Source organism: Bos indicus x Bos taurus, chromosome 20 (assembly GCF_003369695.1).
Source record: "Bos indicus x Bos taurus breed Angus x Brahman F1 hybrid chromosome 20, Bos_hybrid_MaternalHap_v2.0, whole genome shotgun sequence".
Lineage (NCBI taxonomy): Eukaryota > Metazoa > Chordata > Mammalia > Artiodactyla > Bovidae > Bos > Bos indicus x Bos taurus.
This window is the reverse complement of record NC_040095.1, coordinates 35,662,844-35,690,812: the sequence shown is the minus strand read 5'-3', so window position 1 is coordinate 35,690,812 and position 27,969 is coordinate 35,662,844. Positions and strand designations below refer to the sequence as shown.

The window sequence follows — 27,969 nt, the reverse complement described above, 5'->3', positions numbered from 1 at the left end:
ACAACAATGTTATTTAATAGTAATTTGGGGGAAAAAAGGTATGTTTAATTATGAAAATAATATAAAAACTAAGCTCAGAGGCAGAGGATGAAAATGTTCTTTGTACAGTAAGCTAGGTAACACCTACAAACATTCTTAATGCTTTTAAATAAGATGAAAATGAATAATATAAAATTTAAAGTAGATATTTGGATTTCACTTATGTGACATTCTGAAAGGCAAAATTACAGACAGAAAATAGACCAGTGTCGGCTGGAGGTGGGGAAGGGAGGGGCTCGCAGCAGAGGAGCAGGGGCATTTTCTGGAATGATGGATCTGCCCTAAGTCTTGATTGCGCAGGTGGTTACATGACTGTATGCATTTGTCAAAACTAATAGAACTTTATCTTAAAAGGCTGAATTTTATTTCATTCTAACAGGAAGTCATACCTTACTTTTTTAAAGAAGAAAGACTACTTAGATCTATCTCTTTATGGGCCTTTTTAAAAGAAATCAAAAGTATGTTTTAAAACATGACAAAGAAATGAAGTTTAACCACAACCTGAAGGGTTCAATATAGACTCAAGATCACTTCCTAATCCAAACAGTAATAACACTGCAATCAGTTCATCTTCTCTGACTCTGATGCACTTACTTTTTTTCTGGCTGTTTACTTGATTTGTTAAATACAGAAGCACAGCTGTTAATAAGAGCCACTGGGAATTTGAAGCCATCCTCATTCTTTTGCGGTCCACCAGCCAGGATGGTCGTTTCACACATAAAGAAATGTCCATCATCTGTGCGCTGCAATCAGTTCTGCATAAGGAGAAGAATTTCAAATGGTGTTCAAACTGGTTCAAGACACTCCTTATCCTGTGCACATCAACACTGAAAATGCATACTGACAAATACCAAAACCTGATGCGCATTAAAGCCATGGAGCGACAACTAGACTCAGCTGGCCTGGCTTTGGGGGACGTGCCAGTCAGACACAGCTGCTGCTCCGGGAGCTGTTACAGGGCCAATTTTCAAATGATAGGCTTCAAGTTCAAGATTACAACAGAGCACGTATTTATCAACCCTCAGTACTGCTAGAATAGAGAAAAGCAGTGCCTAAAACCGAGGTCTTGACAATTTTAAGTGATACATGAAATGGCATTTTTAATTAGTATATATTAACTTTTACAGTCATTTATTTACGAGAGTACTGGTTTTCTTTTCCATGTACACTGTGATGTTAAGTTTCTATTTCACGTACATTTAAACAGTTTAAGGAAAACAGCAGGGTCATTAGTCACATATGGGGGACTGCAGATGTGACAAAAACACTGCCAGTGACACACAAATGACTGAAACGCAATGACCGCTCCAACAGCTCCAGCCGGGAAGGGACCATTGGTAAACGAGATTTCAACCCTTATCTGCTGAAAACTGAAAGCACAGGACGAACAGTGACGCCCTGGTGAGCAGCAGGGAGGAGCTGCCTCAGAGGGAGGCGCTGTCCAACCCGAGAGCTCCCAGAGGTGCCTGTCAGCCCAGCCAGCACCAGGTCCCCCTCTAGACACCAGAAACTGAGCCAGACAAAGTCCCTGCCATCGAGGACCTTAGATGCTAGTTCTGGAGATACACAAGTAAACAAGGAAGAAATTTAAGGCCCTGATACAAGCTCTAAAAACCAGAGTAAGTCGATGTGCATGGAAGTGTGTGAGTGATGGTCTCTTCTCTGGGCTGGGATGTGACTGACCAGAAGCGTGCCATGATAAGATCAGGGAAAGAAGGCAAGAGCAAATACAAGGACCCTAAGATGAGGACAGCTCACCAGGTTCAAAGGTCAGGAAGAGGGGCTGAGAGGACGTGGGCTGGTCAGGCCACAGAGAGCCTGAGGTCATCTAAAGGACACGAGCTTTTATGGGGTCGAGATATAAGCCACTAGAGTGTTTTCATCAGGGGAGATCCATGATTCGATGTGCACTTTGGGACGATTTCTCTCACTTCTACATGGAGCACAGACTCTAGGGGAGAACAGAGGCTGGGGAACCAACGTCCAAATATGATAATCAGTGGTGAGGACCAGGGTTCTAAAAGGAGGTGGTGAGAGGCCGTCAGATTCAGGATCTGTTCTAGAGATGGGGGACCTTACAAGCCATTATAGGCAGGGCAGGGTGGTCATTAAAAACAGACAGGTTCTGAATTGCAGCTTCTGTACCTACTGTGTAACCTGAACCACTCTATGCTTCAGTTTCCCCATCGGTAAAGTGGGGATGATAACCGTATCTTTCTTTTAAGTCTGTTGTGAAGATTAAATTGTAAATGTATGCAAATCACTTGGAATAGTGCCAACGACATATAAGTGCTATAAGTGTATTTTGTATATTATGTAAGGTGAAAAGGGAAGTCAAAAATGACTACTATATTTGGTGGGAAAATAACACTGGATGGATAGTGCATGCTCAGTCACTCAGTCATGTGTGATTCTTTGTGACCCCATGGACTGCAGCCTGCCAGGCTCCTCCATCCATGGGACTTTCCAGGCAAGAACTCTGGAGTGCGTGCAATGTTCTACTCCAGGGAATCTTTCCAGCCCAGGGATCGAACCCATGTCTCCTGCACTGGCAGGCAAATTCTCTACCACTGAGCCACCTCAAGTCCCTGGATGGATGTGCTGTGCTTAGTTGCTCAGTCGTGTCTGACTCTTCATGACCCCATGACTGTAGCCTGCCAGGCTCCCCTGTCCATGGGGATTTTCCAAGCAAGAATACTGAAGTGGGTTACCATGTCCTACTCCAGGGGAACTCCCCGACCCAGGGATTGAACCCAGGTCTCCCACACTGAAGGGAGAGTCTTTACCAACTGAGCTACCTAGGAAGCCTAAGAATACTGGAGTGGGTAGCCTATCACTTCTCCAGGGAATCTTCCCAACCCAGGAATTGAACTGGGGTCTCCTGTATTACAGGTGGATTCTTTACCAGCTGAAATACCAGGGAAGCCCTCTTGGATGGACAGTGGTACCATTTAAGTTCTCTCTGCCTGCATGAAGATGGAGGCAGTGATTCATGGAGCCGGAGCTCAAGGATTCCAAGATCTGTTACAGAAGTCAACTTTGACATGCTCCTATGCCCCACTCCTAACAGAAGTGTCCTCCCTGCAGAACATCAAAGAAATGTTGAGGACACAGAGCACTAATAAAGACATGGCTGTCAGAGGAAAGCCTTTCACAACTGACCCTGATGCATCCTCTGAGTAATGATGTTCCCATCCACTGTTACTGAATGAAACTTGCCAGCCAACAAGTCCTCAAAGTGTGCTGAAAATTCCTTGTCAGACCTAATATTACCTCATTTGTATATTGGGATGGACAACTAAGGATCATAAAACATATAAGCAAAGACTAAATCATTAATGAGAAATTCAGGATAAAAAATATCGCCAAAAGGAAAATAAAAATTACTCCCAGAGGAAATACAGATAATATGAGAAACAGGAAAACTAAACACACATACACACACAAAACAAACAGAAAACCACCTCTAACCAGTATTCTCTATGTAGGCATGGCACAGTCATAAAAACAAGAGGAGGATGCAATAAAAAAGGAATAATCAGAAACAAAAATAGCTCTTACACATTACATACACTGGCTGATATTAAAAGACTTCTAATGAAAGATAAAACATTGAGTGATCTTTCAGAATAAACAAGACAGAAAAATGTGAGAAGAGATATGAGCAACAGGAAATTGGGGGGAAAAAACACAGTGATTGAACATCTGAAAAACTGGAGCCTACTAACGAGAGAATTCAAGAAACACATTTCTCAGTGAAAGCAACTGACAAGATGCCGCCTGTTAACTGCTGAGCACTGTCACACAGAGTCTTAACCAAACAAATACGAGGGACAAGCATACAATTCAAGAGTTCGCCATTAGTTTCTGGGTGAATAACTTCCTAATCAATCACAGGGTTGCTGAGTTTACTTATTAGAATGAAAATGTATTCATGGAATGTCTAAAATGCCAATTGCTAAAGTTAGGTGGCGTGTACAGGAATAGCTGAATAAAGAGACCCAACATGACCATACCATGACTAAAACAATCACAACTCATATTCACAGAGTGTCTATACATTATCTTGAAATAAAACAATCCCTCACTACAAGATTACATTTGTTCTAGAAAAGAGGAGAGTGTCCCATGAAGTGGCAGGTGGGGGATGGAGGCGGCTGAGGACAGCTCTGGATGGGGGTGCTGTGGACTTAAGACTTTCATCCTGGCTCCGTTACTAATGATGGCGTGACTAAGTGCAAATCACTTAATCCCTCCTGGCTTCAGCCTCAACCAGGGTGCATGGAAGCAAGCTCTGCCCAGGGTCTCCATGAGAGATTCCCCTCCTGGCTTCAGCCTCAACCAGGGTGCATGGAGGCAAGCTCTGCCCAGGGTCTCCATGAGAGATTCCCCTCCTGGCTTCAGCCTCAACCAGGGTGCATGGAGGCAAGCTCTGCCCAGGGTCTCCGTGAGAGGTTCCCCAAGTCAGGAGGGGACACTCCGCTCCTGTGAGCTGGCACAAGCACACTGTGCCAACAGTCCCATTAGGGACTCCGCTGAGCAGGTCTGAGAGTGTCAGGGTTGGGGTGCTCAGGAACAGAAGAATCAAAGTCACTGTCACCAAGGCTGGCTTAACTGAAAATAGCCAAGATGATAAAAAGGACTTTCTTGTTACAACATTTACACAGAAAACCTTGAGTAAGACATTTAGGCCATACAGTATCAATATGCTCATAAAGTATCTGACTTCTCTACCAAAGGGACTAACTGGAGGCTGGAGCAACACATGAACAGAGCTTTCCAGTGAACAGGAAAATGAGGACACAGGAAACTTGTCTCGACTCCCTCCTGACAGATACACTGTCAGAACTTACTGTTTTCCACCAATGCCTTATTCCTTAGAGGAAAGCATACCTTTTATTGAATTTCAGGAGCTAATTTTCAAAACTAGGCAAGCTGTCTCTTGACACATAGAAGAACACAAATGTAAATGCCAAAGGGGTAAGAGGGAAGAAATCACACAGGCAGGTGCCAACTAGAGCCCTGTGTCCTTGCATGGGGGAGAGCCACCTGCTTGAAAAGTGGCAGCTATGGGACTTGTTTTGCCAGATTTTCTTCTTTTTAAAGAGTAGGTAGAAATCTGGGATTTTACATGACATACTCAAATTTTTAAGCATAAGCAGCTCATTCATATTTTTCAAACATCCTAAAGGCCAAACAGTGGACTCGTCAGAAAAGGCCCTGATGCTAGGAAAGATTGAGGGCAGCAGGAGAAGGGGGCGACAGAAGATGAGATGGCTAGATGGCATCACCAACTCAATGCACATAGGTTTGAGCAAACTGGGAGAAGTGAAGGACAGGGAAGCCTGGAGTGCTGCAGTCCATGGGGTTGCAAAGAGTCGGATACAACTTACTGACTGAACAATAATGAAAGGCCAAACGAGCTATGTCTTTGGGCTGTCCAAGGGCTACCAGAGTGTCTCTTGAGTGATGTAATTACCTTAAAGGATCCCAAAATGTCAATAAATCCTTCTGTTTAGGAAAACTGATCACACAGAATCAATTTATAAAACTGCTGACCTAAAAAAAAAAAAAACCAGATCTATCCTTTGCTTGTTTGTTTCCTTGTCTTTGAATATATTGGCCCTGAGTGTATATCCTGAGACCCGGGGTGCAGAGCTCGGCCCCTCCCACGAAAGCTCCGCACAGGTGCTGTTTTCATTCTCCTAGGCTCTGAGAGCTCTGCCTCCAGGATGTGTGAGGTCCCAGATCTTTCTGCTGAGGACAGTTAAGAGAAAAAAATGGAGAAAAGCAAAGATAAAGGCAAAAGGGCACCAGGAACTGCAGTCCTGGTAAACTCTGTTTAGTTGTGACAGCTTTTTTTGTTTTCTTTTCAGGGGGTGAAGGGGAGACAGGAGGGCAGAGAGGGGGTGGGGATGTGACAGAGAGTGACTGAGTGCATTTGGCTGATGCAAGTCTATCCTGCCCTGAGACAGCTGCTTAGGTGGGGGGAGGTGAGTAAAAACCCAAAGCATCTTTACCCTGAGCCCCTATCCTTGTCATCACAGTGAGATAAGTCCCCTGTCATTAACTCATCAAGCATGAGACACTTAAAGGAGAAAGCCGCTTAACCGTAAGACAGCGAAACACATGTGCAGGCAGGTGGCTGAGTCTGCAGGAGAGGCGGTGTCTGCATGGTCACCCCGAGCAAGGGAAACTGGGTGGAAAGCAGTGTCCTACTGCTGGCTCCCATCCTCCCAATGTCTCTTTTCTTACTGTTATCTATTAGGGAAGATAAAAATCATTAAAAAAAAAAAAAACCCTCTGATCATCATCCACTTTCCTAATTCCACTTCTCACTTGTACCCCCTACTCACAAGGTCTCAAGTTCCTCAAGCTCAGCCCTCTGGAGAAGGCTCCCCAGGAACACAAACTGCAGGTAGGTAGACTCTACTGTATTAGTAAAGTCAAGTGCAGGGATTTAAGTAAAACGAGATGCACCCATGGGAAACCCCAATCTGGCTGAACTGGGAAGGGGGGAGCAGTGAGGAGAGGAAAACACAGACTTCTCAACACTGAGAGCTTAGAGGCCGTGTTCCAAAAGCTGACTGAAAATTATTTCCACACTTGAATTCTATACTCAAATACTAACTGAGAGAATAAAATACATTTTAGAAAGACATACCAGATCTCAGAAGATACTTCTTCCTTGCGACCGTTCTTTGGAGGCTATTAGAGGATGCTGTCTATTGTTGTTTAGTCACTAAGTCGTGTCTGACTCTTTGCCACCCTATGGATTGCAGCCCATCAGGCTCGTCTGTCTATGGCATTCTCCAGGCAAGAATACTGGAGTGGGTTGCCATTCCCCTCCACAGGGGAATCTTCCCCTCCCAGGGATCGAACCAATGTCTCCTGCATTAGCAGGTGAATTTACCCTCTGATCTCTTTCCAGGTCACACTAAGATGGACTGCGTTCCCCTAGCTGCCCAGACCCCTTCATGACGCTGTCTATTTGTGCGTTTTCCCTTCTGCCTGGTGTTCCCTCTGTACTCCTCTCTGCCACCCTCTGCTCAGTTCACCTGGGAGCCTCCTGCTGGGCAGCAGGATGAGCTCACCATCACCTCCGTGACCCCTCCCAGGATTCCCTGAAGGCCTGCTGCTCCTTCTTCTGCTTCCATGACACCGTGATTCCATCTCTACGACAGGGGCTGCACAAACTCTGGCCTCTGGGCCACACAGGACCCACCTTGGCTTTCAGAAATAAAGTTTCACTATACAGAGCCAAGCCCATTTGTGTACACAGCGCCCATCACATCACATCACTGCACTGGGACTGAACGGCTCCCACAGAGATGCGTGGCCAAGCCTAAAATAATGACCACCTGGCCCCTTCTAGAAAGTCTGCTGACCCCTTCTGTAATTCTTCCCACAGACTACAAGCTCCCTGAGAGAAAACACTGTCTCTCTCTTCACTGTAAGCCACGGCCCCCTACTCCCGCCTTGGCAGAGCACACTGCCGGCACTGAGCAGACACTCAAAATTCCAGCCGGCCGACTGGTGAAGGAACACCAAGGGGTGCATGAACACGTGTACGTCTGCACACTATGCTCCGGCTGCTGGCTCCATACTAACTCATGTACTACCAACACTGGGGACATAAGCTGGAGCTGTAGTTCCCACACCGTGCACTCAGGTGCCCCAAGAACTGGGGTATGACGTTATAGTTTAAATTTTCGGAGGTAACAAAGTGACATCTATCCAACACTGTGAGGACCTTCAGTTCAGTGTAGTTCGGTCTGAACACTTGGTCATGCCACAGTCCTCTCAATGGCATCCTATCTTTGTAGAGCCGGAGGGAAGGCTTGTTGGATGCTGTGATGAAGCTTAAGCACCACCCAAAGATCAATGGAGAGGCGTGGAAACGAGGCTGGCAGTGCCCAATCTATTCCCAAGTTTTGAGAAGTTATGGAGTACACAGCAGATTCATACACATGACTTTTAAAGAATAAAAATATTATTTCTTTTAGGTTGATATGCGTAATTTTTTCAAACTGCTACTTCAAGTGTCAGGTCATACACACTTGCTAAGTTGTCAGGACCTACCAAATTCATAAAAAGAACTGTAAGGTATTTCTTTTGACCTGGGGGCACTATAAAAACATCAGTGTAACACTAAGGACACTATAGACCAAGAAAATTTGGAATTTGCATTACAGGACAGCTGAAGTGCTCAGGAAATTCCAGTATCTTATTTTAGCCTGCCTTCTGCGTGCGGGATGATATGCATTATCCCGGATGATATTCATCCCGATGCTGAAATTCAAGCTTTGCTATGTTGTATACGAATCTAGCTGCTGTTTTTCTGAATTTCCTAGGAATTTTTTATACACTCTCATCCTGATGTTTCGTTTCTTTGGATCCTGACATTCCGGTCACTTTTGGTCATCTTCATTCTAGCAAGAACTTACCTGTTAATTCAACAGCCTGTTCCTTATCAACTTCAGCACAACAAATTTGAGCATGTCGTTCCAGTGCCTAAAATGCTTTGAAGGTTCCCACTGCTCCAGCATCAGGCAGGGCCTTGTTCTGCCTGGCAGAATGAACCTCCACACTTCCATAGGCCTCAGGTCTCCTCCCAAACCGTGACTCTAGGGAATGGCCCCTTCCACCCACCGACATTCTCCACACCCCAGCGCTTACCAAGCTTCAGAGGCCCCTGGAAGCTCCACCCCACTGAAGAGAGACATTCATCCACTCAAATCTCACCTCAGCTCAGCCGTAACAGGAGTGACTTCAACAGCCTTCACGAAATGTCAACGAGCATCTATCAGACAAATAAACTTGTTCTCCCCTGAAACACTCTACTACTGCAGTAAAGAAACAACCCGAAGAACATTCCTTCTTGTTCAAAAACATGTCAAGAGATCTTCAACATGCAAGAAAGCATGATACTAGCTCACCTTCAGAAAGAACCAGGAGCAGCCCCATTTCCCAGTCCACGCTTGCCCACACTCTTGCTGTATCAAGGGTTCTCTCTTCTTTTTTAAAAAATTTTAATCTCTTCCAACTCTTAGCCAAAAATCTCATTTCCTTGCTTATGTAATCACAATACATTTTCCTATGTTTTCTGGTGATTTACAATGCTTTATTTGCAAACTGCTTGTTCTATGTTTTGCCTCTCTTTTTAATTAGGCATTATTCCTTACTGCTCAATTAGAAAGAAATATCGCAATATGCACATTAACTGTGTTATATACATTGCAAATATATATCCCAGTTTGCTTTCTTACTTTTCAGTGAAGTTTCTGTTTGACTTTCAGACTTCTCAATTCTGTTCTTTATAGTTTTTGATTGTAAACTTCTTTCTCATGCAAAGATTCTATAAATCATCACCTTTGAGAAGTCTGTGAAATATCTAATCTTTGTCACTGTCTTCAAGTACAATTAAGACTTTTAACATTTTAGACTTGAATCCATATGAAATTAACTGTGGTGAACAGTAAGGGCCAGGAACCCAGCTGTCCCCTCTCCCCATCGAGGTTACTACTTGTCCCAATGCTGGTTATTAAATAACACAATCCTTCCTCCACTGACTTGAGATGCAATTAGGAATCCATTCCTTCTCAACTTCCTTCGTGGAACTCCTTTAACCCACTGCTCCTTCATCACACATCCTTTCACTGACGAGCATACTCTATTCTTGTGGCTTTAACCATCACTCATAACTAATGTGCTAATGGTAAAGAACCCACCTGCCCGTGCAGGAGACGTGAGAGATGTGGGTTCTATTCTTGGGTCAGGAAGATCCCCTGAAGGAGGGCATAACAACCCACTCCAGTATTCTTGCCTGGGAAATGCCATGGACAGAAGGAGCTTGGCGGGCTATGGTCCACAGGGTGGCAGAGGTGGACACAACTGAAGCACCCTGGCATGACATGGCATAACTAACGACTTTTAAATAGGTATTTCCAGAATTGTTATCTTCCCAGTTACAGATTAAGCATCGACTGGACAACTTCTTCAGAGAAGGCAATGGCACCCCACTCCAGTACCCTTGCCTGGAAAATCCCATGGACGGAGGAGCCTGGTGGGCTGCAGTCCATGGGGTCGCTAAGTCAGACACGACTGAGCGACTTCACTTTCGCTTTTCACTTTCATGCATTGGAGAAGGAAATGGCAACCCACTCCAGTGTTCTTGCCTGGAGAATCCCAGGGACAGGGGAGCCTGGTGGGCTGCCGTCTACGGGGTCACACAGAGTCAGACACGACTGAAGCGACTTAGCAGCAGCAGCAGGACAACTTCTTACCTGCAGAAACCCATGCAAATGAGGTCTTTGAGGAATGACAAAATATTTTGATGTTACATACCCCCTTAGATATTTCACAGATTCCTCAAAAACTCCACATGTGCAGAATTAAACTCATTTCCCCTTCCAAACCTATCCCCCTGCCAAGCCCTATTCCCATGCACAGCAGCAGCCTCTCCTGGGTCACACTCAACTTCTCCCCACTCCTTCCACCTATTCACCAGTTCTACCTCCAAAACATGCCTTGACTCTTTGCCCTAGAACCTACCCCTATTTCCACCCCCACTGCTCTGGCAGGCCCTCATCAGAATCTCTGCCACAGGTCACCCACATCACTACCTGACTAATCCCATGGTCTTGGGCAGGGACTTCCCACAGTCCATCTTCCACAGTGTATCACCTAGCTCTGAACAGCATGACCATCTAAGTTTCATCATTCATCCAAACTTTAGGCTGAATGCCTGGAGGCTGTCACATCTACCGCCCTTCTACTCCTGTCCCTGGGGCTTCTCTGCTTCCTGGCTCTTTCCAAGACACTGATGGTCTCCTGACGTTCCTGCTGTATCATGTCGCATTTCTACTTTGGTCATTTATCACATCGTACCAGTATCTCAAAGAGTATTCTTGCCCTCCTTCCCACCCCCATTAAAAGCTACCTAAGAGCAGAGATTCATCTGAACAACACTCCTGCATCCAAGAGAGCTTTATATGCAATACACGCTTTATTTAGTGGACTGAACAAATCCACCCAAATGGCATCTTGGGTAAAGACTTACAATATTTTGATGATACCCAATTATTTCTTTACTTTCTGAAGAGAAAGCTGAATACTATGCTTTTGAATGGATCCATCTGCTATAGATAAATTTATGAATTAAAAAAACAATATTGGCTCATACTGCTAGAGGATTTTTTAAAAAACAGATGAAATAAAACTATCCTTAAAGCTCTTTCTAAACTCTAAAATGAAAAAATTGATAATTATATCATAGTTTTGAGCTGGTGAAATGGTGGATTTAGCTGAGTCAACCTTAATATGTAATTCATAACCACTATTTTTCAGATATCATGCATTGTTTATGTATTATTTATAATAGGCAAGGCACTGTTTTAAGTTCTTCAAATCCAAAAGTGGATTTAATCCCCATAACAACATTATGGAGGTCGTATCATGATTGTCCTTCTTTGTATAACAAGAAAAATGAGGCACAGAGAGGTTTTTGACATTTGCTCAAGGTCACACAGCTAGTCAGGAGCGGAACTTGGATTTAGATCCAGGTCTGATTACAAATCTCATGTCTAGACCATTACACTAAATGTGGAGCAGAAGTCACAGAAGTGGGGCAGTGGGTCCAGGGCTCCAGTCCCCATTCCACTCACTAGGCAGCAGGCATGGGGCCTTGGACAAAGCCCTTCATATCTCTAAAATCACACAGCTATGACCCAGGGCCCTACAGTGTTTTGCTCATGGGATACCTTCCCTGTCCCATCTGTGAACTGGGAGATCTAGAATGTGAACAGCAATGCTGCTCCCCAACCCTGGACAGCTGAGCGCTGTTCCTGGTGGAAATACCCCTCACTCTACCAAGCCCTTCCAACCATCACAGCAGGCCAAAGGTCGGGCAACACAGCAAACAGTTACCATCTTACTATTCTCCTTCCAGCTCAAAGTACATTTCCAATTGGTCAGCTACGCCTCAGCAGGGGCTGAGACATACCACAAGGGCCAGCCTGACGAAGGGGGTGATGATGGCCCCGAGTGCAGTGAGGATGGGAAAGCTGTGGTGGGCAGCCCCCAGTCAGCACCTTACTTCCACATTACCACCAGGCAGGAGAGTCTGGTGGAGTCACAGATCTTCAAGGTTTTCACAAAGAGGCAGAAATGCAGGGGTTTTGGTGTCCACCCCCCCTTTAATGTGAAATCTTTATTTTTAAATGTTGGCAACTAATTCCTTCTTCAAAAATCAGTAGGTAAGCCAAACAAAACACATTTGCAGGCCAACTACAATTCTTAAGGCACCAGTTAGCAACCTGTTTCAGAATGCATCAGCATGAAAAAAATTCTTGTCTTGCTGTGGAATAACCCTAAAATATATACTGAAGACATATATTTCAGGGCACAGATATTGACCAAAATGTACCTACATGTTTTCTTAACATTCTTCAGAGTTGGAATTTGAAGACTCCCTTCTCCAAAAGAATTCAAGTACCTTTTCAATTGGTTGTATTCTTTAATTCCAGATCTTAATATCCTAGGCATCATTTTAGAATACGAATGCTTATCAAAAAAACAAATGAAGACTGAAATAAAACCTTGAGCATCTGACCAGGGTTATAAGGTCTTCTAAGCATGAGGAAGCACAGCACTTACCTAACGTTACACTTGAGTCTTCTACATAAGGTGGAACACAGCATGACAAACAGATCCTGAAATAATTGGCATTTGTCAAAACTATCCTGGAAAGGGGCATTCAATCAGGACAGCAGATACTATCGGCCAGAGACACCTAAGCTTGACGTTGATCCTGGCTAAGATTACAAAACGCATTAGGCAAGGAGCCCTAATTCAATGCAATCCAGCCCTACCTAACCCCTTACTTGATGAGACCAATGAGTTGGAAAAGCCAGTGTCAGAATCGGACACAAAGGGTTTGGCTCTGAAAAGACCTTTCCTGATATCTGAAAGGTGTTTATGAGCAAGACGGAGGGATACAGGTTGTATATAAAGAGGGATGAGGGCTCTTTCCCAACATGATCAATCCTACCCAAGGGGTGCTAATTAATCTATGCTGCCAAGCTAGATGAAGATTATGGAAAGATGTGGCAGAGTTCTGTTTTCCTTGACATTTTCATTAATGAAATGGAAGATGATACAGGAATCATATTCATCAAATTTGTGGACCAAAAATTGGGCAAAATAACAAATATACTGGATGCAATAATGAAGATTCTTATAATTAATTTAACAAACATTCAATAAGATAAATTTAGCATTAATAATTTCAGGGTCTCAAATACAATGATGGTGATGACAACAGTAACACATAAAAATTGTACATTTTGGAGGAGATGTGACTTAACAGCAACATGTGGAAAAAACAAAACCAAAACACCACTGGTTGATGAAGTGGGCCAATAATGTAATAGAAATGCCAAAATAACAAGAAGAGGGACAACTCTACCATCTGCTTATTTTATCATAATGTCTGAAATCTTGTCCTCTTGTGGTATTAAAATTGAGGGATTTATTTTTAGTCTAAAAAAATAAGTAGATAAACTAACATTAAAGTATTATTAATATAAAACATAAGCTATTACTGTTATCTTTATTACTGTCCAAATTATTATAAATTCTTACTTCAATATAAACCATACTCTAAGTATTCATAGCTTTTCTCTTCACGGATGCAATCTACTCCCTATTTTTCCCCCAGCTTTACTGGGATATAATTTGACAAACAAAACTGTATGGATGTGAAGTACACAATGTGATGATTCGATATGTATATGTGTACAATGTGAAATGATTACCACAACCAAGCTCATGTCACCTCAGAGCAGTCTTCTCTTCTGGGTGTAGCAAAAATGCTTAGGATTTACTCTCGTAACAAATTTCAGGTATACAAGGCTATGGTTTTTCCTGTGGTCATGTATGGATGTGAGAGTTGGACTGTGAGGAAGGCTGAGTGCCGAAAAATTGATGCTTTTGAACTGTGGTGTTGGAGAAGACTCTTGAGAGTCCCTCGGACTGCAAGGAGATACAACCAGTCCATTCTGAAGGAGATCAGCCCTGGGATTTCTTTGGAAGGAATGATGCTAAAGCTGAAACTCCAGTACTTTGGCCACTTTATGCGAAGAGTTGACTCATTGGAAAAGACTCTGATGCTGGGAGGGATTGGCGGCAGGAGGAGAAGGGGACAACAGAGGATGAGATGGCTGGATGGCATCACTGACTCAATGGACGTGAGTCTGGGTGAACTCCAGGAGTTGGTGATGGACAGGGAGGCCTGGCGTGCTGCGATTCATGGGGTGGCAAAGAGTCGGACATGACTGAGCGACTGATCTGATCTGATCTGATACTGTACAGTAGTATTAACTATCAATTCCCAGACTTCATCCTATAACTGAAAGTTTTTGCCTTTTCACCAACACCTTTAGCTTAAGTAGAGACCTCCTCACTTCCACTTCACCTACTCCGTTTTCTAACCACCCACACTGAGGATCACTTGAGCTTTTAAACTTGTAAGGGTAAGGCATCAGCAGATTAAACACACTGAGCGCCTTCACTGACGAGCAAACTCTGGGAGAGAGTGAAGGACAGGGAAACCTGGCGTGCTGCACTCCCTGGGGTCGCCAAGAGTCAGACACGACTTAGTCACTGAATAGAAGTTTAAGAGAAGGGTGTGATGGATTGAGCCTGGGGAGAACAGAGTCATTACTGCTGCACTTTTCATTATTAGGAAACACTGCCTCAACATTATTAGGAAAATAAAGACAAATTTCTAGGGCCAGGCCTGGCTGGGGCCCTGTTGGGGCATCTTCCCTTTGGTCTACATTCCTGCCAGGTTGCTGGATTCCTGGATTCCAGGTTGATGGATTCCCAGGCCTCCCTGACACAACCTGGAGTCACCCTCTGAACCACTGGTCTCACATCCCTGAAATCTCCCCTGGCTCTCCCTGGCCTATGGAGAAGGTGCCAGCTGTCATCATGGCAGGAGGCTCTCTGCTGTTCCAAGCTAACTTCAGGCCTTTGCCCGCAATGGCCTTTTATTCAAGCTCCAACAAAAGCACCAGGCTCTGCTGTCCTCTGTGTCATTGAACACCTTACCCTCTACCCAGAATGTCTTTCCCACTCCACTCTTCCTTATCCACTTAACAAACACCAACTTGTCCTTCAAAACTCAGCTCACACTACTCCTGATCCAACCCTCCTCAGTGTCTTTCCTTATGGATTCCCCAAACTGAGACAAATTTCAGTTGCCAAGCATCCAGTGTTGTCTGCCATGCAGCAGAATTAAGAAGAAAGTAAAAATATCAAATATTTCTTATGGCTTTTATCAAAAGCATAAAGACAAAAGGCAGATCACACCCACTCAGCAACATCTGTGACCTCTTCTGTCGCTGTAAGCATTAGAGTTTGATCCCAGCAATGCAGCCCATGGAATGAGTGAGTACAGCAATCAAAACTTTGACGATTTGTGAACTGAAAAGTTCCAAAACACAGTTGTAATTTATTGAAGCTGGCATTTGAGAAAGCAGTGAGTTGGCTAAACTCTACACCCAGCCAACAGAGCCAACAGTCTAATGTCTACAGGTCAACACAGCTTTGTTGCTCTCCATTTACTATTACATATTCAGTATATCTCAAGACAGGTAAAGAGTATTTGTGACAAGGGAACCCCCCACCCGAATAAAAACAAGAAAGCCAATCGCTGGTTCCAGCAGAGGCCAGGAGAGCAGAGTGGGCCATGGAAAGCAGAGGCATAGATGGAAAAAAACTGTGAGATAAAGAAGGAATAAAATGTCAGCTTTGCGAGTGGCGCCAATCTGTGACATGACTTCTACATGCATTCTCCACAGGAATAAGAAAAAAGTGATTTATGATACCATCTTATCTTACTAGGCTATATGAGAAAAATAAAATGCAAGGTCAGTATTTTGTCATAAAGGTCCTGAGACATTTTTCATGAACACTGAGGGTTTATTTTATATCAAAATATTTACAGCTGCTACCAACTTTAAAAGAACTGTCTCGACTCAAAAAACAAATTACAAAATTAATGTATTTTGATATAACTGTCAAATGGTAACCTCACTTTAAACCGCCGGTTTTATTGCCTCATCCTCAGTGAGACCATGTGCTAGAATTTTTCAAATGGTATATCCATGAATATCCATCCATCCTAAATTCATGAGTAGGAACCTATTTCAGTAATTTTACATAAAATAATCTCAAAAAGGCATGTCCTTCACAGAAGATACACAGTAGCAATTTTAAGACTGTTAGCCCAGGATATTCTAACAGATGTGTAACACAAGTCATCACTAAATCATCAGAGACTGTCAAGGTGAAATAACCCAGTCAGCACCTCATGTACCTGGTGGATCAAGCAGGAGGCCATGGCTGTGTTCACTGAAAAGTAACATCACAACACAGTTTCTTTCAAAATTGCAGGAGAGGAAATGAGGCCCACTTGACTGTCAGCCGTGGTAACACAGGTTTACTGAGTAGGTATGCCTCCTGGCCTTGGACTGCCCTGGTCACTTTCCATGGCATCCAAGTAGTGAGGGCGTGTCTGCCCTGGGCACTGCTGCCTATTTGATGCCTACCCACTGACTGGGGGGAAAAAGCCCTCAACAGTTGCTGAATGAATGAATCACATTTCATTTTAAAAACTCTATGAGTAAAACAGATTGGACCCTGACATTCAAGAACTTATCATACAGGATTGTTAAAGTCAGTAACAAAAGGGGAAAAAAAAGCTTTTGACTCAAAATAAAATCTCTTGGCAATGGAAAGCACTGCAGTTTTAAAGTAAATAATAACTCAACAAAGTATTTCCCAGTGACCGGAAGCAATGAAATATTTCATCAGAATGCCTTAAAATGCTTCTTACAAGAGTTGATATAAGTTATTCTGCTTAGAAATCTGTCTTAATAGGAATACTGGCCTTAACCATAACAGAATTGTGAAGCCAAGGTAGCATTTACCTAACACATACTAGCTGTGGGCACCATGAGCTGGATATTATTATTCCCTTTTACAGGTAAGAAATCAGACACAGAAAGTGCTCAAGTTCATACAACCAGTAGATCAAAAAGGGAATCTGTTCTCATTCCCTTCACTACGAAATATGCTTTAAATGTTGGATATCCAGGAAACCAAAAATGGTTGTTGTTTAGTCGTTAAGTCTTGTCTGACTCTTTGGCGACCTCTATGGACTGTAGCCCGCTAGACTCTAAAAATAGTAGTCACCTGTACTTTCAACACAAAACACAAAGCATTTGGTGTATAGTCTCCCCGGCATTTTCCTACATAACAGGTAGAAAACTGAGGCTCTGATTCGCTTGCTTGAGCTCTCTCTCTGCCTCTTTCTCCAAGACCAAAAAAACCACTCCTAGATCAAGTTTCACATACTGTTTTGCAAGTTTGCTTTTTCAGTTTACAAACTCAGAATATCTTTCTACATCAATAAATACTTCCCTACCTCAGTGTCAATGAAGAAAGGGTTTTCCATTATAGGTGTATGTCACAATTTATGTAATCAATATCCCTATTATTGAGCGTTTAAGTTGCTTCTAGTTTATAACTAACATAAACAAAGCTGCAAAAATCATTTTTGCAAATTAGAGGTTGGGTTTTTTGGTGTACTTTTCATGGAGGTCACCAGAATTTGGAGATGAGGTTTTTTCCTAATTTGGGAGAGAACTCCCCTGCCCAATTTCGAGATACCCCACGACGTGGGCTTCCCATCAAGGGAAGAATCACTGTGCCAGGAGAAAGCGGCGGACAGGAACACTGGGCCCACGTGCCTATGTAGGCGAGAACCACTGCTATAGATTGGTCTCCATACACAGGCTTTATTTTTTTCCCCTTAGTTTAAATTCCTAGTGGTGGAAATGCCTGACTAAGGGACATGGCACATTTTTGAGGCTTTCGATGAGTAATGCAAAATTACCCTCCTGGAAAGTTGTAACAATTGAAAATACCCACCAGCAGCATTCGAAAGTGACAATCCCCCAAACCTAATAGTTAGCAAGATTTGTTTTTGAACAGTCAAATCTCTATACGGCTCTAAGTTTTAAAAACAGTGAAACTATTGATAAAACATATCGAGAAAAATAGCAAACAATGTGGAAAATAAATGTTGGATTTTACAGTATACATGTTTTCAAATACAAAATACAAAACTTTGACAGCAGATCCCAGCAGAATGAACAGAATGAATGGTAAAAAAAATCTAGTGACACTGGGCTCTGAAAAGTGCCAAGCTAGTAGGACTCCACATCTTTGTCTGCCCACCTGGTTAATATCAGGCTTCACTGTTGGGCTCTAATAGTAACATGCTCTAATGTTTACAAGAAAAGAAACTCACAATTACTGCATATTCTCTCAAATTTTATAAGTACTATCTTATAGTTAAGGTGCAATCTTAAGTTCTCAAAATTCCTACATATTCACTTAGTCAATAAATATCTGAATGTCTACTGTGGGCTGGGTACTGTTCTATGGAGACACAGCTGTGAACCCCACGGATCCCCTGCTGTTCCAGAGTGGAGCACAGAGCCCTGCCTGCAGTTAGGAATTAGCAAATCATAGTTACAATGCCAGTCTGGAACTACTGGATTCTTAGGCAAATGAAAACACCTCTGCGGCTTGGTTTCTTTAGTAGTAAACTTACAGTTGACCAGAAGATCCAAGGCCCTTGCTGGCTCTTAAATTCTGTACCTTCTTTGGTTTTGTTTGAATGCTTAAGCTCCTACTGCTGTCAGTACTCTGCATTTTAAGCTATATATAGGACTACATATAGTCCTTCCTTAGAAATCCGAACCAGGCTCTCAGTCCCTTCCTCCCAAATTTTACATCTAGAGTAAAACTCTGGTGATCCAGGTAACTTCAAGGGATAATACAGGATCAGGTTTCACTCAGATGAAGATTTATGCTCCCAATTTAACTGTTTCTCTGAAAAGGATCCTAAAACGTTCTTGTGTCCTTCGCTTTTGCACTGCACTATAAATACTACACCGTGAAACGTGAAACAGGAGACAGTGGTGTGGCGGCTGGTCTCCAGGCCTGTGGCTGGGAAGGCTGGCACCCAGCTTTAAGGTGGCGTGCTGGCAGCTGCAGCACTGGGGTTGTGGTGGTGGAGTCTCACCTCGCTCCAGCTTACTCTCACCCCCAAGTCACAGGCACATTCTGTCTACAGAATGTCTGCAACTCACGGCCCCTCCAGCATTTCTAACGGGAGAAATGGGGGCATGCCTTCTGCCACCACTTGATATTTTCTACCACATGCTCCCACCACCACCATTTCAACTGTCCTCCAATCCAGGGTCTCCTTGGAAAAGCCTGTTTCTGCGAGCTGTGAGAGGAAGGCAAGGGGCCTCAGTATCCCAAGTCACCCTTAGAGAAGAACCACACACTTTCTATAAGCATTAGCACCTTTCTGTAGTCTTTCAGGATACTACCACTTAATAATATAGGTGCAGATTCTCAGCTTTGGGTATGTGATTTCAAGTCTTCCTCTGTACCTGCCCTACAAACCAGAAGAATGTGTAGAGGCAAGGTTTTCTCACATTTCTGCAAAAGTACGTGAAAAACTCACCTACTAAAAAGGTTTTCTTCAACTTCCAACATAAAAGCATAAAACAGTAACTGATATACACAACGTCTGCCCGCAGAAGCAAACAGGAGCAGCCAGGACGGTAAGAATGTATGTGTTGTCAGTTGTGGACAATGTAAAGTCAACCTCAAGTCCTGCATCTCTAAAGTCCACAAAGGAAATGTAAAGGTGACTGCACTTTGACTCGAGCACCTAGGCCTGTACGTGTTCCAGTGACCTATAAAACAGATGCTTACGGGCGTCTGTTAGTTTGCCTGAAGGGTTTTTGCTGCAAGGAGACTGACAAAAGACAAAAGGAACTTGATTTAAGATTTCAGAGTCACAGAATCCATCCTTCACATAGCATGTGCCCAGAGCTTATGAGAGAATGCTGGAAGATACAATTATCTTACATGGGAGCAGCTTATTGGGTTCAGGTATCAACCAAATAGAACAGGAAATAAAAATATCAAATCCCCTCATTCTGCAAGATCCCAGCTCCTGATGTTGGACAGGACCTCAAAAGTCACAGTTAAGAAAAAGACAACAGATTCTAATTAGGCGCCTACAACAATTGCTTGGCACAACACTCAATTCCCAAGATTTCAATTAATCTAAAGGAACATATATTTAGAATGACAAACAGATTAGAAGTTGGGAAGAGGAAATACCACAGTTCCTGATACTCCCTAAAATAGAACAGGCACACATTCTTCCTGTGAGAATAAAAGTACCTGCATAAAGCACATATATTTTATGGGCTCATTAGTCTGTAATCTGCCCCCAAAGAATTCAAACATTCACTATACTAAAAAAGGCCTCTCTGAAATTTTTACACTTAAGCAAAGGGCTAATACACTGAAATCAAAGATGGAACTTCTGTTTCAAGTACTCAGAAATCACTATAATGTCCTGGAAAATTAGGCACATTTTTAAGGCTTCATAATTTAATTTCAGGGAACAGAAACAAAACGCAACTCACTTAAAGCAACAATCTGAGAAGATGCTTTAACAGTGGGATGGATCTGGTAATGTCAAGGGCCACAGCCAAGATAGAGAAAACTCAGCTCAAAGACTCCCAAATCTAAGTATTTTGAGAAAAACCAGACAAGATTATTTTTTAAACTGATTATTAGTTAATTCTCTAAATATTCACAGCACATTATGACCCAGGCTAAGCAATGAAGCAGCAGCAGATCCACAACTGCCCTCCTGGAGCTTCCAGCAGGTGGAGGAACCCCACCATCCAAGGTCTCCCTCCCACGTCATTGAACCTTCCTTGCCATTTGCAAATGCCCAGGACACCTATCCCAGCACCTGCTCTCTCCAGCCACTTTTTGATCAGAAACTCCAGCCACACTGGCGGCCGTCTGTTCCTCTGGTGTGCGAGGCTCGGTCCTACCGCCTGGCCTTTGCACAAGCCATGCCCTCTGCGTATGTCATGCCCTCTGCCTGAGCCACCACTCCTCCAGATCTCCAAGAACATACTCAACCCTCAGTTTAAATTTCTTCACCTCAGAGAGGCTTCCAGAGCTGCTCAGTCTAAAACAGCAGCCCCACCCTGCCTCTCTTTATCCCAGCAACCCTATTTTATCACTTCTCCAGCATGTCTCACTCTGACCTTATTGTCTTTATTGCTTCTCTGGTTTTTATCCATCTCCCTCACTAAGAGGTGAACTCATTAGAATGGGGTCTCTGTCCTGTGCATTGCTACATTCTTAGTCTCTAGAAAGTTGCCTGGGATGTAACACATGCTCAGTAAATACTTATTTAAGAAGAGCAAATACAGCCAATATTAGCAGTTTTGTACAATGACAGGTACTAAATAACAAAGGAAAAACAAAACACCTTAAACATGAAAAGGTTTCCTTGGTCATTTAAAAAAAGGATTATTATAGTTTCTTACATTAGCTCTAAAAACACTTTCAAAAATAAGCATAATGGAAATATAAAGCTCAACACTGAATAATACTCAAATTTTATAATGTATTTGGCTCAACTGCTAGCTAGCATTAGTCTTACTTCTACAATTTATTGTTTTAAAAGCACTCTAAAAGACCTCAATTTTTAATTTAAAAGGCCCAAATATTTTCTAAAAGCATACTCCTCCTTAGGAGTAATGAGTAACCTTCTCCCAAAGTGTACAATCTATAAACATATTATAGCAACAGAGATACCAGTGATCATTTGCAGAAGGCAGGGGTGTCGGTGCCTAATGGCAAACAAGTTTTACGAAACACAACCTGCCTTTATCTCCAACCTAAGCAAAGGTATGAGTCTCTTCTCTATGTTCAAAATATTTAAACTCCTAAGAATTTTTCTTACAGATTATTCTTAAAATTTTATATCTGTTCTTCTATTTCTTTTGTTGAGACAAAGAGCTAAGGTGTTAATCAAGGAATACCACCTTAGTAACTGGCCCTGGTGTCTCATGCTTCACCACAAAGACACCAGAGACCCTTATGGATCACTTTGAAATTATATAAAAGGAAAGAGTGTACACTGGAGAGAAGGGGCATTCATTTCCTGGAACATGATGCAAAGAAATAAGTTACCACTGCCTTTGGGAATAATTGAAATTCACTTAAAAACCTCAGAAACTAATGTTTTACAACAGTTCTATAGCAAAATAGTAGAAATACTACACATACCTCAATAAAGAAGAGGTTAAATAAATGATGGCTCATCGTTAATGGAGTACTCTGCAGCTGCTGGAGAATGAGACAGCTCTTAGGTACTGATGTAGAGACTGCCAAGATTTAGTACTGTGCCGGGAGGGAAGGGGAGGGCGGGGAGCTGGTGCAGAACAGAATATACAATGTGTCCTCAATTGTGGAAAGACAAATAAAAAGAACACATACAAAATGTTTATACTAGCATACGCTTTATCTGGAAAGATATACACAGGGTCCTGGGGAGAACAGGGTGCAGTGGGGGGTGGGGGGTGGGGAGAGGAGATACACTTTTCACTCCATAGCTTTTTATACATGCTGAATCTTCTAGAGGGTGCATAGGCAGCTGGTCCCACAAATAATGCTGATAAATTTTAATGTTATAATAATTTATATCATTGCCAACATATTATTGAACAATGACCATCAATAAGCGGAAGGTTTCAAAAATCACATAAGTTTGTTCTCTTTGACATCAAAGTTCCTGATCCTTATTTCCCAGAAAAGAATCCAAGTCACCAGCAATTAGAGAGGCGAGCTTGTGATCTCACCTATTACAAAGCAAATAAACCTCAATTCAATTCTTGGAAGGGAAATTTAAATCGAGCTTGTAACTACCTAATGAAGTCTCCAAATCAACAGTTTCCCCTTGGCTATAAAACAGAAAGTCAACCTATGAAACAAGTAAGAAGACAGTGTTTTTAAAAACATACTCTATACTTAGGTTTCCTTTCCCCTGCCAGGCTAAGACAAGGAACCCTCTGATATTAGTGAAATGTGATTTCAGATCTGTGGCAAAATCAGCATTTAAGGGAAGGGACAAGCATCATTTGCACTAAACAAATGCTTTCACTTTTCTAGGAAGGGGAATTTGCTTCAAATTTAATTTAGGAATCATTTTTGGACCCCTGACTAAATGATACTACTAAGTCACTTCATTTTACTCCAAGCAAATTTTTTTAAATTAAACACAAATCTGACACTGAAAACAAACAAATCAGAAGGCAAACTCTAAACTGAAACGTTTCTGTCAAAAAACGTATCTTAAATGAACACATTAAAAAATGCAGAGAAATTCATTTCCATACAAATGCTATTCAGTAGCAGCATATATGCTATATCAATATTTGAGTGCAATAACACACCATACAAAAAGGAGCTCAGAGGCACCCAACCGCAAATAAAACACCTCATATATTTTTGGTAGCCAAAGGTGGGGATGCAGAAGGTGGAGACCAGAATCACATTATTCAAGGTGTAAATTCAAAACATGTGAAGTGCAGAATTTTCTGTCGGTCAGAACTTATGATTCCAGCTCTGTCTTTTGAAACGATGCATTTAAAACTGGAATCTATTATGAAGCCTAAGTTTGATGGTCAACTCCTTAAACTCTGGATTCAATCAGTATAGCACCTTCGGATACAAGCACATAAAATAAAGGTAAATCAAATACAGCATGAATACAGAAGGGACAGCGAACTAGCTTTAATGAAGACATGAGGCACGGGGGTCACTTGGCTGATTACATCACTGAAGAAAAATAAAAATTAAAGCTCCTTCCCATCCCCCAGGTAGCCTGTGGCCTCAGAACTTACTGCCCTACGTGCGGCAGAAGTTCGCGGCCGGGGAGTCGGCGTCCTCCGGGAGCCCGGGTGGCCCAAGGGCGCGGAGAGCGGCGAGACCTGGTGCGCCCCATCCCCCGCCCGGGTCACTCCTCTCAGGCGCTCCCGGACCCCGGGGCCAAAGCCGGCCGGAGCGCTGCCCCCAGCCCCGCGCCGGCCGCCCGGCGCCGGCGACGATGCGCCCAGGGGACCCGGCTCCGGGGTCCGCGGCTCCCACTCCCCACGCCTCGCGCCGCGCCCACCCGCTCCCAGTACTCACGGGCCGCTTGCGCGCCGCTATCTAGCCATCCTCGGCCGCCGCCCGGGGGCTGCCCGGAGTTCGCAGTCGCCCGTGGGCTGGAGGCGTAGAGGAGGGGGGCCGGGCACCACCCGCCGCCTCCGCCGTCTCGCCTCCCCCAGTCCCAGAGCAGGGCTGCTGCAGGCGGCCGCGGACGAGGGGCGGCCCGCTGCCCTCCGCGAGCTCCGGGAGAAGCCGCCGCCGCCACAGACGCGCGGAGGCAACAGTAACGGCCACCACTACTGGCGAGACGCTCCAGCCCCGACTGCGGCGCGCGGGGGCGGTGCCTGCACGCCGCTCGGCGGGGGGCGCCGCTACCCGGGTCCCGGCCCCGCCCCCGGCCCCGCCCCGCGCACCCCCGCCGGAAGCCGCCCGCGCGCCCCCGCCGTCGCCCCTCGGCGGGGCCGCGCGCGTCCGGCGCTTTTCGCGGGGCCGCCCCCTGGAGCCGGAGGAGAGCGGCCGCGCGCGGGGCTCCAGCGCCGAGGATGGTGCTTCCGCGGAGAGTCCCGTCGCGAGGCCCATCTCGGAAGGTCACGGAAGAGTCGGGGAGAGGAGCGGCCTGGCCTGTGCAAATGGTCGGGAAGGCCGGCCTAGCGCGCGGCGGCCCTGCAAGGAGAGAGGCTCCCGAGACGCTGTCAAAGCGCATTGCAAACATTGCGTGGAGGAGAGGACGACCTGCGGCCGTGTTTTAGCTTCTTCTGTAAATACACTCGAAAACTAGCCTCTATGCTGGGGCGCGAATGGTTGGGGGCGGGCGGGAACGACACGGGGAGCGATTGCTTAGATTGTATGAATAACTTATAATGCTCCCTGGGCTGGGGCGCTGCCACTCCGGGCACTTTCCTCCTGCCCACGCAGGGCTCGCTCAGCCGGAGAGGGCCTGCGGGGGCATTCGGAGTCATCTAGTCTTGCCTCCAAGACGTGGTGGGCTTATTTGTGCGGAGAAAAAACGGATCTCTTAATGGGGTGAGATTTTTCCTCCTTGCATTGTTCCCATTTCCGCAGTTTCACTTGGCCTCGGTTTTCGTCCAGAGTAGAGCACCAAATGTAATTAGCTGGAGAGCGTTTGATGGCGCAGAATCATGGTTTGAAGATGTTTACCCTCTATGCCGGACACGTTTGATGATGTTCTCTTCAGCACAATTAATTTGCAAAGTTCAGAAATGTGCCAGATGGAGCCCCTGGCACGCAGAGTCCCAGGGCTCTGCAGACACACCTTCATAGGAAGCCAGCTTGTTTGTTTCATTTGTGATTTATTTGATGCACCAGCACAAAGGCCGACGTGTTTTTATAAGAGACCTTTGGGATGAAATTCCAAAGCAATTTCTAAATTGGCAAAATGAACCTTATTTTCTGAGGCAATATTTCCCTGTTGATAATGTAACTAGAATGGGCACAAAAACACCATCAGGTACACGGAAATGTAGTCTCCCTAAATGAAAGTGTGTGTTTCACGGTAAGACATGGACCCCACTTGTGTTCTAACGGCCAGCTTCATTCATAGGTATTTTAAACGCCAAAACTAATGCTTCCTATTATCTCTGAGACCTTGTTTGCAAAACAGGCTTCCAGTATGTGTACCTGAACCCCTGTTGAAGATGCTGCTTTTTGTGTTACCCTGGTTCTTGAGTCCTTGGTGGTTTGGGACATTTATCTCATTTAAAAAGAGTTTAATGGATGAAGGGGTTCAACAAAGAGGCTCAAGTGCCTAGAGTCTAAGAAAATTGTGATGTAGCCCCTACATGAGTTGGAGAAATTCCTTTTGTGGGAAAAAATCATAGTTTTTAAGCATATTACGTAGAATGCTTACTTCTATTACTTAGACTTTGAAACTCTTGGGGGAATAATAATGCCTAGCAACTATTGGATACACTCTGTGCCTGGCGCCATCCGTCAGCTCTTTGAACCTGCACAACATACCTGTAAAACAGGTACTGTATCACACATAGGGGTGTGTTGATGCAGATTTTATGAGAAATTTATGCAATTTGGGTGGTCCTCCCAAAGGAAAAGGAAAAACAAAACAATACAGCACACCCAAGCTGCTCCAGCACCACCCAACCCAAGGGAAAGTGACAAAGGGAAAACTGAAAGGAAAAGAGATCTCAAGTCTCAGCTGATGGTGGTTAAAATATCTTACTTTTGCCAATTGTACAAAAACACGGCCATGTGAATGTATTGCCTTGTCTCCTGCCAGGGACTTGGATGTGGGGCTGGAACAATGCCTTAAAGATTTAATTAGATTCAGAAACTTGCCTCCAGTGCACACTCCCCTATCACAAGTTGGGGAGCTCAGGAACTTGCCACAGTTTTCAAGGAGCACCCAAGGACCCACACCATACTGAGGTCTGGTTTGAAGAGCCATGTTACACACACTTTTCATGAGAAAAAGTAGATTTTATATTTCCATAGGAAAGCAGGGGCTTTAAAAATATCTTAGCAATTTTCTGATTACGACCAGAAACTCAGTTTTTGCAGCACTTGATCTGGTCCTGCTGAGTTGATGGTAGGAAATTTTCCTTAATGATTGTATAAAAGGTGGATTAACCTCTTTGGATTCTTAAAGGAATTTAACTTAATTTAAAGTGCCACGGATTGACACTGTTATTTCCCTTGTCATGACAAGTCTGTTCTGTAAATACTATTTTATATAATAATAAAGTTTGTAAACAAAAAAACAGATATTGCAAAATAGATATCAAAACATAAAATTTGTTTTTTTGATGCTTATGTTGTATAATATGAAGAGTCTGACAGTAGTTCCTATTTAATGTTTGTGTTGAACAAATAAAGAAGGAGATGGAAATGACTACATAATTAGAAGCAAGAAGGCAAGGTATATAATAAGCTAAAATTGAAAGGGCATAAAGCAGCAAAATGTTGAACATAAAGTACTTCTTGGGTAGCTATAATTAATTTCCTTGTTAATTATTTTATGCCCAAGATTTATGTTCTTTCTAGCTATTCTCCCGGCTTTTCTATTTTGTTCATTTCTTTCTTTTTTTTTTCATAAATAAGATTTCATTTGAAATGTTTAAACATAAAAATAATCTTTAAGTGAAATAAAAATCATCACCACACCTGTAATGAAAATTTTGGAAATGAAAGGCATTGTTCTTTGAAGGGATCCATCACTCACAAAAGCAGCAAATGTGAGATGATGGGGTTTTGTTATTAAATTACTCATATCTTGGCTCACATGCAGGCTCCTTGGGATGTGTGATCTAACACGTGTGCTGTTATCAATCAGTGGGACAAGATATGGCTTTCTTTCTGGAAGAAATTTTGGAACCAAATAAAACTACAAATTAAGCATAGTTATTAGCCAGAGAATAGTTGAAATGAGTGAAGCCATTCTTCATTTTAAGCCTGACTGATAAATGTAGACTTAAATTGGTTTATTTTAGAAAGTAGTTTTGGACAAGGTACAAAACTTTAATTAGATATATGACAAGAAGATACATTAGAATAGTCAGCTAATTTTCTCTCCATGTTATGTTCTGAGTAACCAAAGTAGTTTGAAATGTGGTGTGAGGGGCATGAAAAATGCAATAAACACCATGAAAGATATTATCTTCCTGGGATTCTGTTTAAAATATTCTCTTTCAAATAGATTTTGGGGGTGTTATGTAAACTATTTTAGTTTATATCCTCAGTATGGCCCCAACAAGACTGTATGTTGTCTTTGCTTATTTTTACCAAAGTCTTCTTCCAAGGAGACTTCAGGTGGTTTACAATGAAAAACAAAAA

The 27,969-nt window shown here is 43.5% G+C and overlaps 1 protein-coding gene across 3 annotated transcripts in view; it reads right to left on the bottom strand.

Annotated features, from left to right (window-relative positions):
- The window catches only part of LIFR (LIF receptor alpha), a 79,610-nt gene extending 55,123 nt beyond the window's left edge, over positions 1-24,487 (bottom strand). Inside the window, exons 1-3 of one of the 3 annotated variants that reach the window (XM_027520369.1) lie at positions 24,202-24,487; positions 22,300-22,359; positions 634-794 (exon numbers count right to left, since the gene is read on the bottom strand). In XM_027520369.1, the coding sequence (XP_027376170.1) occupies positions 634-775 (142 nt within the window). In that variant the 5' untranslated portion in view covers positions 776-794; positions 22,300-22,359; positions 24,202-24,487. The remainder of the gene's footprint in view (positions 1-633; positions 795-22,299; positions 22,360-24,201) is intronic. The other 2 variants (XM_027520370.1, XM_027520368.1) reach the window with 2 other exon arrangements.
- Between the last annotated feature and the right edge of the window lie 3,482 nt (positions 24,488-27,969).